The sequence below is a fragment of the Lactuca sativa genome, chromosome 9, assembly GCF_002870075.4.
Source record: "Lactuca sativa cultivar Salinas chromosome 9, Lsat_Salinas_v11, whole genome shotgun sequence".
NCBI lineage: Eukaryota > Viridiplantae > Streptophyta > Magnoliopsida > Asterales > Asteraceae > Lactuca > Lactuca sativa.
This window is the reverse complement of record NC_056631.2, coordinates 84,228,753-84,242,753: the sequence shown is the minus strand read 5'-3', so window position 1 is coordinate 84,242,753 and position 14,001 is coordinate 84,228,753. Positions and strand designations below refer to the sequence as shown.

Here is a 14,001-nt window from a genome sequence, read left to right as displayed (position 1 = left end):
ATAATAGAAGGTTTTGTCCTATCCTACCCGTTCGGCTAACGACCCTCCACTAGTCAAGAGTGCGGTGGGTAAGAGTGGATACCCATTCAATCGCCATTTTATAGGCAATTTCCTTAAACACCCCTTATAGACCAGCTTCGTGAATGAGGCCTACTAACGGTAAGACTGACTTTTACTCATACATAATGTTAGACTTTTAACGTTATATATAGTATAGTGTGTATTTTACACTTTTAAAATACCAGGTGGTCTAATTTAATAATTATACTTTTAATTTAATTAAATTGTGAACCAAGACTTTATGGATTTACTAAATCTCTTTTAATTATACACCTTAATTAATTAATAAAACTATAAGGGTGTGACTTGAACTTTTTCAAAACAATACTAGGGTTTTAGAATTTAACATTCCTAATTAAACTTTTAATCAACTTTTAAATTCCAAAACTTGAGGGCAAGTTTTGAAACATTTCAACACATTAGGGTTTAAGATTTAAATATACATCAAAATTAAACCATTTAATCAAAATTTAAATTCCAAAACTTGAGGGCAAGTTTTGAAACCTTTTTCAAAACATTAGGGTTTTAACTATTTAAATTTCAAAACAACAAAACTTTTGGGTTCAAATTTAAACTATAAAACCTAAAGGGGAAAATATGAAACTTTTCAAAGCATAGGGATCAAATAACAAATAATCTAAATTAACATTTAATCACATAATTATCCATATTTGATTTATTTAATGATTTCTTGCAAAACAATTTACCAATTTAATTAAAATAATTAATCATTTATCACATAAGGAAACAAATATTTTATTAATTGATAAATATCTTCAATTAGATCAAGAATATAGTCATATATATATATCAAAAAATCGGATTTATATTGATCTAATATGATAAGGTAACTATCCTTAAGCAAAAACAGCAAGAAATCTCAGTTTTCCCTCACTCTGACCAGCCGACTCGTCGAGTCAGACATGGACTCGTCGAGTTAATCATGAACTCGGCGAGTTCCCCTAAAAACTCAACGAGTTCAGCCCCCAGAAACACAAAAATCGAAACTTTTCCACATACAAAGCATCAATACAATAGAAACCAATCTAGGCTCTGATACCACTGATGGGTTTTGGTCATAAGACATCCTATGTGCTCATACAAACCCTAATGCTTGGATCTAGGTTTCTCTATTGTACATGCTTTGAATCCAAGACTATAAATCCTAATTCTAGCATATGGAAATTGATATTAACATATAATTAGGTTTATGATATTACCTTGATTGTTATGTAGTAATAACAATCCCAATTCCTCCTTGAATTGACTTTGGAAGGCTTAGAGTCACAAGTGTCACTCCTCTAATGGCTTACAAACACCAAGAGCAAATGGAGAAGGTATAAGGAGAGAGGAGAGGTATAAGAATTCGTCTCTAGAACCTCTTGGGAAGATAGACGAATTCATGAGCCTTGGGGTTCTTTATATAGGTGTAAAGATTAGGGTTTTAGTCCTTATCCTTATCTAGTTGCTTGCCCACCAAGTAACCATAAGATAAGCCTTGAAAACCCTTATCCTAGTCGAATTCCAAGGCCTTATCACCTTAAATTCGTCCAACCTATTAATAAGATAATCCTTACCTTATTTTGTAACTATCACATAATTACAATTCAGCCCCTCTAGTTTAATTAATTACACTTGATCACAAAATTAATTCTTAATTAATTATTGACCAATATTAATTAAACAAATATGATTTCTCCTTTAATATATTATTCTTATAACATATTAATAAATCATAATAACCTCTCTCTTTATTTATTTCTCCAATCAAGTTGCTTTGGTGAAGGCAACCCAAAAGGCTCATGCACCATCGGGTCAAGTACATACCAAAATAGTTATGGACTTAAACACTAAACCAACAAAAAGTACCTCGACTCATCGTGCAGTTCAACCCTCGTATCTCTGCACACCCCCGTATAATCTTGTCAACCAAACAAAATTTTTATTGGATTTTACATTTGAATTCCTTTGAAATTTGTGAATCAAACACACCCTTATCAACCATATATTTGTATGTTTTGTTTCTAAAAAGTCAATGTTATATAAACTTGCCGATCAAATCATGCAAATACGAGTATATTGATGGTTTTATAGTAAAAATTATCATTTTCATTTAAAACATTAGTACATTACCAAACACTTATCTTCCGAATGCTTCATGCGCTCCACTAATTACATAAATACCCCCATGCCAAAGCTAAAGAAGAAGAAGAAGCATTTTCAAGGGTATAAACGGAACTAAGAATCTACTATTCATATATGTAAGAATTTAAATATTTTCACTCTTTCACTAAAAAAACCAACTTAACATTTCTAATAACTTAGTGGTGTAAGATTCATTGTCCATCTGTTCCAACTTCCCCTTGCATATGTTATTGTAGTTGTGTTTCAGATGTGGACTTGCTATTTTCTCCTGCTCCATACATATATGCACAATATGTTTTTTTTTAAATAATAAAACGAATTAAATACATCTTATTTTTTCATCGTATCGAATGGTATTTTAAACATTTTAACAAATGATCAACCAGTTTTTTGGGGTTACCTTGAAAACTTCAAAAGGACAAAAATCGGCTTTTCCACACCCCTACACAATAATAGCAAAAGCATTAAAGGATTTAAAGATTCTAGTAAATTTAAATCCCAAATTGGTATTACTGTTTATTTGGTATGATAGAATGAAATCACAAAGGAATGGAGTGAAATAGATCATTACATCCTCTTATTATGTTTGGTTGGTTTGAAAGAATGGAATGAATCATTCAAATATATTGCTTGTTAGGTAATATTAAATATAACTAAATTGATAAATAAAGAAAATAACTGTTATTTTTATAAAGAAACTTCAATCAAATAAAGATTTATGCTAAGTTTGTTAATTACATAATGGAATGGATGAAGCATTCGAAAATGTGATGGGCTAATAGGGGGGGGGGGGGGGGGGGTAGAATAATTAGGAGTGTTATTTTATTTATAAAAGTGTCGGTAGGATATTTCTATGTAAAGTGTCGGTAAGTGTCAATTATATTATTCGTGATGTAACATGGGGGGAGGGGAATTGAATGATATATTATAATTATATGTTATCTTCCGTAATAATAATCTTTTTATAAATAATAAAACTTTAACTAAATTAATTTTTTCATTTTCCAAAAATGCGGAAAACAATTTTTTATTATAATACTATTTTAAGATTGCATGATATGTATTTTATAAACAAGTTTTAGATGATATGCATTTATCTAACAATATACCTTTATTTAACTAAACTTTGTTTTTATAAAATACAAAACTACAAAAATGGTCCCTGTGGTTTACCAAATGTCACAAATTTAGTTCTTGCTAAATTTTTTGGCGTAGATGGTCCCTATGGTTTGCAAAACTTGCATGGATGGTCCATTTTGCCAACACCGTTAGTTTTGGTCAATTAATGTGAGGGTAATTTGGTATTTTCAGGTTGCACGGACCGAGTTTGTGATCATGAATAAACCATATGGGCCTTTATGTAATTTTGTCAATATTTTATGTTTATGAGTTTGTGGCATTTCCACCCTTTACTTTTTAAAATTTCACTTTGACCCCTTCAGTTTGAACTCTATAAAATGTTATTTTCACCATTTTATTTTCTAAACTTTTCGTGTTTACCCCCGTAATTTATATAATTTGATTTTCTTTAATAACTTTCGTTCGTTAACCTAAAAAAACTATTTTTTACGTGCTTATTTTTATATATGTGTCGGTATAAATTCAAGATAGTCAACGTTTCAACATGAATTTAGAACTTCCGTTTCATTAATTGTTTTTTAAGAAGTTACTTTTTTATGCTCGTGCCATTTAAATTCGAGTCTGTCTATGTTTCAAAGTAATTTTTTGTACGTTTTCGTGTTTAATTTTATATACGTTTTGTACATATGAGTCGGGTCATATATAATAACTAAAAAACGTATTATATTCAAGTTTATGTATGTTTCGACGTAACATTTTTCTTAAGTTTTTGTGCTTAAATTTATATATATTTTCTATGTATGCATCGTGTCCTATATAGTAACTTTCATTCATTAACTAAAATAAACTAAATTTTTTACTTGCTTATTTCTATGTATGTGTCGGAAATTTAGTTATTATATGTGACCCGACCCATACATACGAAACGTACATAAAATTAAGCACGGAAACGTAAAAAAAATTACATCAAAACATAGACAGGCTCCAATTTAAACGACGCGTGCATAAAAAAGTAAGTTCTTAAAAAAAATTACATCTTGATTTTATACCAACACATATATAAAAATAAACATGTAAAAATAGTTTTTTTTTAGGTTAAGGAATGAAAGTCACTAAAGAAAATCAAATTATATAAATTACGGGGGTAAACACGAAAGTTTAGAAAATAAAGTGGTGAAAATAACATTTTATAAAGTTCAAAGTGAAAGGGTCAAAGTGAAAATTTAAAAAGTAAAGGGGTGGAAAAGCCACAGACCATAAACATAAAATATTGACAAAATTACTTAAATTGTCCCTATGGTTTATTCATGATCATAAACTCAGCCCCTACAACCTAAAAAGACCAAATTACCCTCACACTAACTAACCCAAACTAACGGTGTTAGCAAAAAGGACCATTTATGCAAGTTTTGCAAACCATAGGGACCATCTACGTCAAAAAGTTAGCAGGGACTTAGTTTGTAACCTTTGGTAAACCACAGGGACCATTTTGTAGTTTTATCTTTATAAAATAACTTTTTTTATGTATCAATTTAAATATATATATATATATATATATATATATATATATATATATATATATATATATATATATATATATATACACACACACATGTTTAAATGACTCATTCCATTCCTTGAAACCAACGAAACATGACTATGGAATGTAATGATCCATTCCATCACCTTACTCATTCTATTACTCTGTTCATTCGATTCATTTATGATTCCATTCCATCATACCAAACAGACTAACACACCCATGACTTTGAAAGAAAAAATCTGATTTAATCGTACTATTTAGAAATTTGAAAATAAACAAGATACAGAAAGAATGAAAGAAAGAAAATCTTACAGCCATGGGCATTGGTTGTTCATTGTGTAGAACTTGCACAAAGTATTTGGTTTCATTGTTTGATGGACAATGGTGCAACACTAAAGCATTATTCCCACCAAAAGGTGCCACCTCGCTGTCCTTCCAAATTCTTTTTTGTGGAGGTTTTGGAGGGAGTTCCATGGTCTCTTCTCTTTGTAGTTTCTCAAACTCTGTAATGTTTTACCAAATAATAATCATTAAAAAGAAAAATATAACTTTAAATTGAATAAGGATTAATTGTTTCGGATGATGGAAACAGAAAAGGAATGGAATGGAATGGTTCATTCCGTTGAAATGAAAAAAAAGTTGTTTATGCATGAATGAAGGAAGGAATGGAAAACACGATTCCATTCCTTCATCGTTCCATTCCATCCAACTAAACACACCCTAAGGTACTATTTGGTATGCATGAATGAAGGAAGGAAGGAATGGAAAGCATGATTCCATTCCCACCAAAAAATGTTGTTCGGTTGATAATATGGAAAAGAATGACGCATTGCTTTAGGAATACGATTCCAATAGAGTAACTAAACATGACAAACTGACAATGGAATGGTAATCAACCATTCCATTCCTTTGTCATTCAGTTCCATCTAACCAAACAAAAAAGTCAAAGAACTCACCAGATTCATCAAGAAAGAGACCAATCAAACATGAAAAAGGGACCAAAGTCTCTGCATGAGCAAACCGTAGTCTTGCTTTCTCATAACTCCCAGGTGCATGTCTTTCTACATGGAGCTTATATTTAATATAAAACCATTGATGTAAATAAAAATGTAAAATGACATGAGTACCCTTATTTGCTATAATCGCCTGCTCCATGGATGAAATGACATCTTCCAGTAAGGGAACTCCCATTCGATAATTTAGTGAATTTCCATAACCCCTCAATATGAATGTTTCAGTATCATCTGTCCACTCCAACAAATTTACCTATAATTCCACTATAGCATTGTCTTTCAACTTTTTTTTTTTATTATTTTGACATAGTACTTTGAAAAAACTACCCAATTATAGACATAATTAGGTGTGAGTTTAAAGAGTAATGATGTACCTCATCATTAGTGAAAAGGCCACAAGCTTGATCAATTATGTTAAACAAAGATGCTTCCTACGATATAAATAGAACACAGCATTTGTCAAACAAATAAGAAATAAATATTTCAAACTCCATGAGTATTAGAGTCAGTTATTACCTGTTTGCAAAGAAACCACAATGAAGAAATATCATTCAATGTGAAATTAAGCTCATATCGCGTTGTTAATGACCCTTTGATTTCATCTAATACAGGCTGTTTAAGCTTTTGAACAACAGATTCCTGATTTTTTGTTATTTCCTGCACCCAAAGTGAAACACTTCTACTGAACTATTTGCATATTATACAAAATAATAACAAAGGAAGTTTGCTTATGTTATATTATGTACCCTGTAGTTCTGACAACAATCATGAAATCTCAACATTATATCATTTGCACGACTTTCAGAAGCAACAGCAAAAGCTCGATGCTTTCCTTCTTTTTGACCACTAAAAATCCCCATGCCAAATGCCACAGCACTAGCTGATGCCCTTGGAACCTAATTCACCCTAAATTTCATTAGCTTTTGGTGTAATCACAAAACATGTGATGTTATTATGTAATCAGATAAAAGTTAACAATGGTTGCTAACCTGGCTTGCCCTTATGTGATATATATCAGGATGATAATTGTCACTAAAAAGTTCTGGAAACCTTTCCTTGATTCTGATTCCAAGATTATACAATTCATCTTCTCCCTCAGGTACTAAATATCCACCTCTTGTTTTCCCCTTCCATGGTGAACTCCAATTCTGTAACCAGGGAGGAAGATTCTCAAGAGATGAGCCTCTTTCTTTTGCGTTTTTTACTAGGGATTTAAGTCGAATTGATAAAGTGTCCATGTCTTTGATCCATTTTTTGGTAGGATCTCGAGTTCCATGCCTTGCCTGAATACAATAGGAGAACATTGATCAGCATGAAGTTGATGATACTGACTTGTGATTATAAAGGGGAAATACCACAAGATTTAGGTGGATAGGAGAACATTGATTAGGAATACTTGGTGAAGCGAGAAAATTCTTCTTCTTCTCTTTTACAACATGATATCTGCACAGAAAGTATACTAATCGCTATGAAGGTTACAGATGAACCGAATCAGGTTGTTCATCCGAAAGTTGGTGTGGAAGAAGGGGATTTAAAGAAGTATCTATACTTGCTTTTCTGATAACGATATAAACTCAAATTAAGACAATAATAATAATAATAATAATAATAATAATAATAATAATAATAATATTAAACAGAGCAAAAACAGTGTTCTATTCTCTCAATTAACATTCAAAATTGAAATTATTTTCTTTCAGCAAACAAAATTCATCGATACGCTCTTCACCCTAATTGAACCTGAGAATTTCGTTGAGGAATACTATTACAGACACAAATTATAAACCCTATCAATAACATTTGAATCTTCCACCCGGATTTTGTATGCATGTTCGTCTATTAAGCCAAAAGAAATTACACAGTAGAGGCAAAATGATGATAAAATCGAGTGCATTAATCGAGAATTTACCTTGTTACAGTAGACAGATGATGACGAATGTCGAATGCTTCTTCAGCATTTGAAGCAAATGAATCATAGCATAATAACAATATCGTAAACCCTAACATTGCTCGATTCTCCATTGTTACAGATATACAAACACAAACACGCCGTCGATATTCGTTGGAGGGAAAATGAGACGATTATGGGAAGAAGTTGTGGAAGTCGACGAGGAGGACAACAGAATTAGGTGGAAGTTATTGTCAGTTTAACTGGACTTTGGCAGTTCGGTGTGACGCGGTACACGTAAGTCATATGGACCAACCAATGGGGTGTTTGCATTGTTCTCAAACTCGTAACTTACATTTTAATAATCAAAATCTTAAATTGTAATTTTATATATTAAAATTAATGATGAAATTGTGTTTTTATATATTAAAACCAATTAATGATTAAATTGTAATTTTATATATTAAAATCTTAAAATTCAGTTTCTTTTTTCAACAAATTCTAATTTACTTCAAATCGGAAGTAGAAAATCTGTTATAAATGTTGAAGGAAGTTGAATGACAAAAAAAATAACTGGGTAATTCAAATGAGTGGGGATGGATTGATAACTTTGTTTATTCTTTGTCCATACACAATAAAATGAGCCTCAAGTTTCTGGAGTATGATTAAATTTTATATTTTGAATAATTAACTATATATATTAAATCGCAGGAAAATAACAGTATTCTTTTCTATTTCTGACTTTTGCCACATCTTTTTTATATTTTAGGACTTTTGATACATCTTTTCTACATTTTAATTTTAGTGTTGAAACTTCTCATCTTCATAATTTGACCACTTTATTTTACTTTTTTATAATTTTGCCACTAAAGTTTCAACAAATTTTATATTTTTATAATTTTGCCACTTTTTTTTACTTCTTTATATTTTTGCCACTAAACTTTCACTTTTACTTCTTTACAACCATTTTTCTTTATTCTTTATCATTTTCGTCTACCGTATTCTTCTATCATTTTTTTTTATTCTTTGAAATTTCTGTCAAACATATTCTTCTATCTTTCATTTTTTTTCTAAAAAGAATGACCCGTGCAAAGCACGGACCTTTTCCTAGTTTAGATGAAAGGCAATATCAAAATTTAGATTAAAAAAAAATTAACGAGAAATGAATTATTCTTTAAATCGTTCTTCAGAAATGAGTATGGAATTAATCGATGACTTTGTTTTGTAAAAAACGTATGGTATAGACAAGTGAGGGGGTGAAGATGCTCATTTCACAGCATTTGAGTCGGATTGTTGGGTGTGGGGTTTGACATGCCTTTGAAAATGTATGATTCATTTTTGTCTAAGAACTAACACATTGTTCATTCCAAGGCAACCATGTGTTTTTTTATATACCTAAGCGCAATTCTCTTCGATTGATAAAACAACTCAAATTCACCTCAATTATGCTAAAATATAGTTGTTTAATATACTATATTATTCCAATTTGACATAAATATATCAAACTCTTCTACAAAGGTTTGTTTAGTTCAGAAAATATATTCATAGACATACAAAGAGAATCAAAGATCAGATGTTGTGAAGATATTCATATGTATACACAAAGAATCAAAGATCACACAATGTTTTACCACAATCAGGGATCACTTACCATTTGAAAGTGAGCCGAAGATCAGAGCGACAAAGGAGGAAGGAGCATTGGAAACAAATCCATGAGATATCTCTCTTCAATATCTCTTAAATTAAAATGAGGTGCATAATTTCAATACATTAATTTTTCATTTGATAAAAAAAATCAAAACATGGTTTGTTTTCCGACTTACAACTATTTTGTCATTACATGCAGCAATAACTATACTTTTCTTTTTCTCCTAATCTAATCCACAAAATTGAAACAAAATTAAACGACCAAATCCACCCTAAACAAAAATCACTCTCTTTCTTCTCTGCATAATCTCTCTAAATACTACTGCATTCAGGTACTTGTACATCAATGTACAAGTCGCCAAAGCATAGCCTCCATCTCAACTCAAAGCAAGTCTTCAGTTCCAGTTAGTTTAGCAAACTCGGTTTCATTAATAGCCCCCTTTTTAAGCTTTTTCAAAAGGCGATAATCTCTAGTAAGTTCATCATCATCCTCAGCAGACTGTTTAGCACGTCTTTGTTTAGCTGTTCTCTTCTTCATCACCATAGTCACGTTCTTCATAGCAGCTTTAGCCTTGTGGGTTTTTTCTTCTTGTGGCTTCTCTTTCTTTATTTGCAAGTTTTTCTTTCTTTGTTTCTCTCGAGATTTATCCCTAGACCAATATTATTATTATTATTATTATTATTATATACTCAAGGTGTAAGAGATTAATAAAAACTTACTTGAACTTGATCTCTTCAAGATTTAAATCTTCAACAGCAATAAAACCCGCTGTAGAAAGTGAATTTTGTTTTACCTCTGACATTGAAGGTAGCTGTAATAAACCATACCCCATCCCTAACTTTCCAATCTCTAGATCTTTCCATCTGAAAAGTCAAAAAAAGTCAAACCCAAAAAAAAAAAATAAACATCACATTAATAATCTACATGGCATCAAAAAGCAACCTGAGAATGAAATTGCAATGATGTTCTTTATAAGCACGAATGTAGGACACAAATGCCCTTAGACCTTTTTCCATCACATCACGATCTTTCTTAGCAGCATCACGTATCTGAATAAACGACAAAGGGGGTAAATCAGAAATAAACAAAATAGAAGGGTGAAAACTGTAAATTTTTGAAGACTTACAAGGGGAACCACATCAAGCGCATCTTCGCAGCACATTTTCTCTTCTAACGGAATCCTTTTAATGCGCAAAAACTCCACATATGCTTCTTCCTATGATGTTTTAAAAAAATATATAAGGAAAATAAGGTTTTACTCTTGAGGGCAAAATTGTAAAAAGTCAAAACCTTTGGTAGAAGAAAAACAATGGCACTTCCTTGACGCCCTAATCTAGCAGTCCTCCCAACTCTGTGAACGAATACATTAGGGTCTTGAGGAGGATCATACTGCAATTAACATATGAAGATATTAGTAAAATTTTGTTTTTATAAAAGTAAGTAAAAAATCATGGAATGGAATGACTGATTCCATTCCGGTGTACCTGCACTATGCAATCAACCCCTGGAATGTCAAGTCCACGAGCTGCAACATCAGTGCACAGAAGGATTCCATCCTGAAGAGATGTAAATGAAGCCAAGGCTTTCTCCCTTGCTATCTAACAGAGTAATATAAAGAACATAAACATTAGACACGATTCTTCTTAGTTTTTGGTATGAAGGAATGGAATTGAAGATTCCATTGAAACGAACCATTCCATTCCTCCTTGATTCCATCATTTCAAATAGACCCTTAGTTTCATGGTCTTTACCTGTTTCATCTTCCCATGAAGAGAAATTAAAGACACCCCCTTCAATGCAGTAAGCTGTGGAAGTACAACTCCCCAATAATCCACACAAGCACATGTCATAAAGTACCTGTAGATAGATAAAAGACATTCATTATTTACCGTTTTACCCTTGGTCATCCAGAAAGCACTTAAAACCAACTCACACTATCATCTTCTTAGACTTGTTCTTAATAAAGAAGTCCACAAGCTGTGATGATTTCTTATCTGCTTCACATTTGATAAACTGCAATTCACAAAATTACAACGAGTAAATATAGGAAATCGAAATATTGTATAAAAGGTGAAACTTTAGCTGCATACATGCCTCAATGTGAAGGCCTGAGGGTGTTTTTGATGAGGTTGCTGCATGTTCTAATGATTTTGTTTCTGCACGAACTTCAACTCTTACAGGATTTCTTAATCCTGCTTTTGATAGTTCTTCAACAGCTTCTGTTTGAGTAGCTGAAAAAAGACCAGTTCTACGAAGCTTGGGTAAGCGAGATATAATAGAATTTATCTGCTTTTGAAACCCCATATCCAGTAGTCTATCAGCTTCATCCAAAATCAAAATCTGTAAACCCACAAAGTTGTTTCTAGAATTAGTTTACAAAGAGGATATAGATGATCATGAATGGGAAGAGAACAATCACCTCAAGATTACGAAAATCCAAGATATCCATGCGTTCCATTATGTCATGTAGTCTTCCAGGTGTTCCTATTAACAAATTCGCTCCTTCGTCTTCAATTTTCTTCATGTCTACTTTAACTTCTGATCCCCCAACGAGAAGCATTGGCTTAACATCTGACAGTGATGAAATAAACGGTTGTGCAACATGGAATATTTGTGATGATAATTCTCTCGTTGGAGATATGATAATTCCCAGGACCTGTAGACATCGAAACGATTAAGCACCAGAAAGCCAATTCACCACAAAAGCTAAGAGCTATAGTCGGGTATGTCTGCCTTAGGGATTAGGAGGTACCTGGTGAGGTTTAACAGACGTTGTGCGACGGAGGATCTCGACGAGTGGAACAACAAATGCTAGGGTTTTGCCCGAACCGGTGGCGGCGTCGACCGCGACATCCTTGTAGCTGCATAACAAGGGTATAGTGGCTGCCTGAACGGGAGTGCAGAAATCGAAGCCTGAAGTAGAGAGGGCGTCGAGGACTTCATCGGAAAGCGGCGGATTGAGGTCGGAGAAACGAGTATCAGTTAATGCTCTGTTTGGATTCGAAGATTCCGTTGACGCCATGGCTGTTTCGGTTAACGGCGGTGGACGGGGAGGAAGAAAAGGGTTTGGGTTTATGGTATTTAAACGAATCCCCTGGTTTCTTAAAAATGTTGCAGTTTACACCCATATACTTTTGTTTTTTTATTTGTTGTACTCGTAATATACAGAAATGTTAGAATTTAGTCCTTAAAGTTTTTGTTGATGCTATACAAAATAACTTTGTCATGTAGTGAACTGTTATGTTTGGAGGCTTTTATTTTCCAACATGGGATTCATGTTAGCTCTTCCCCATGTTGTTTATACAATGATGTTAACAAATCTATTGACCATCTTTTCTTTTCGTACGTGTATGCTAAAACCATTTGGAACTGGCTTGGAGCGTGGTGTGGTGTTCTCCCTGTGAAACCTTGCAATCTTGTTGAACTTCTTGAGGTGTTGAAGTCTAAAAATCAGAACAGGAGATACACTCTTTTAAGGTTAGCTTTGATTTATCTTGCTCTTTGGTTGATTTGGAAGGCGCGGAACAAGCTCCTGTTTAGAAAGGAGAGAATTGCTCCTCTAAAAACACAATTAATTACTTCTATTTTCCTATTATTTTTCCATCTTTATCCACAAACTAAAGAATGTCACTAGTGAACCAATAAATAGAAGAAAACATTTTGTTTCAACTTTGAGGCGTTAATCATGTATGTGTATAATGAATAAAGCTATTATACTTTTTCTTACATTTTATCTAATAAAAGAAAAGGAAATATATGGAAAGGAATGGGAAAATAAAAGTAATTAATTGTGTTTTTGAGTTTGAGGAAAATGAATATTCTCATGTTACAAGGAAATAGAAGGAAATCAATATTTTTTTTACATTTATGTTCTTTCATTAGAAAGAAACTATGGGTAAAAAGATAACTTATGTATATTTCTTTCACTTGCTTTTTTTTAATCCACCTAAAAGTAAGCAGATTGTCACATACTTAAATTCGGTACCACTTCTTGTTAGTGCGACGTACCGAGGCCCCCCATGAAACCTTGATATCAATCCTCCCAGATTACGCATGCCAAACTGGTTTTCATCCTGTCATGGGCTTGCTTACTAGAAAATGTTGCAAATGGAGTGAAGTTTCTGGATCTACTCTCTTATTCTTGATTCCTCAAGCTTTTTCTTCTTTTTCCACAAGCTTCAAATGCACAAGTTTTCTCTCAAAAAATACTCACAAGCTCACACAAGGCAATAGGGTTTAGGACTTGGAGGTTGTAAATGAGGCCAGCCTTTGGAGGTTAAGGTGTTTAAATAGGGAACTGCTAAACCCTAAAAATTAGGGTTTCACTCTGCTGGTCCTACTCATCGAGTTGAGGTTCTCAACTCATTGAGTAAGCTTTACATCCCACATCCAAATTCCATTCATACTCGACGAGTTTGGGGCTCCAACTCGTCGAGTTTCCATACAAAAGTGAATAAAATTTGATTTAAAATACATACCAGGAACTGAGCGTTACAAATCTCCCCCACTTATTTTAGACTTAGTCCTCGAAGTCTGCTGCGTCTGGAAATAGCTCTTGGTAGTGCTCCCTCATCTCATCCTTCGGCTCCCATGTTCATTCTGAGCCCTTGCGGTACTGTCACTG

At 32.8% G+C, this 14,001-nt stretch overlaps 2 protein-coding genes across 3 annotated transcripts; both read right to left on the bottom strand.

Moving 5' to 3' along the window:
- Window positions 1-2,120: 2,120 nt before the first annotated feature.
- LOC111896846 (uncharacterized) lies at window positions 2,121-7,988 on the bottom strand. Of its 2 annotated transcripts, XM_023892827.3 has the most exons (11): window positions 7,751-7,988; window positions 7,197-7,284; window positions 6,831-7,124; window positions 6,588-6,737; window positions 6,358-6,498; window positions 6,216-6,272; window positions 5,956-6,094; window positions 5,785-5,889; window positions 5,141-5,331; window positions 2,606-2,647; window positions 2,121-2,473 (listed from the first exon to the last, which is right to left on the bottom strand). In XM_023892827.3, the coding sequence occupies exons 1-11, from the start codon at window positions 7,861-7,863 to the stop codon at window positions 2,351-2,353; spliced, it is 1,443 nt and encodes a 480-aa protein (XP_023748595.1). In that variant the 5' UTR covers window positions 7,864-7,988; the 3' UTR covers window positions 2,121-2,350. The 2 variants fall into 2 exon arrangements, with proteins under 2 accessions (XP_023748595.1, XP_052623544.1); XM_052767584.1 differs by lacking the exon at window positions 7,197-7,284 and having other exon boundaries at window positions 7,751-7,903.
- A 1,498-nt stretch (window positions 7,989-9,486) lies between these two features.
- Window positions 9,487-12,443, bottom strand: LOC111896799 (DEAD-box ATP-dependent RNA helicase 18). Its single transcript, XM_023892787.3, has 11 exons — window positions 12,130-12,443; window positions 11,797-12,033; window positions 11,472-11,717; window positions 11,311-11,390; window positions 11,129-11,234; window positions 10,862-10,975; window positions 10,668-10,766; window positions 10,504-10,593; window positions 10,320-10,426; window positions 10,097-10,240; window positions 9,487-10,026 (listed from the first exon to the last, which is right to left on the bottom strand). The coding sequence occupies exons 1-11, from the start codon at window positions 12,397-12,399 to the stop codon at window positions 9,759-9,761; spliced, it is 1,761 nt and encodes a 586-aa protein (XP_023748555.1). The 5' UTR covers window positions 12,400-12,443; the 3' UTR covers window positions 9,487-9,758.
- Window positions 12,444-14,001: the final 1,558 nt, after the last annotated feature.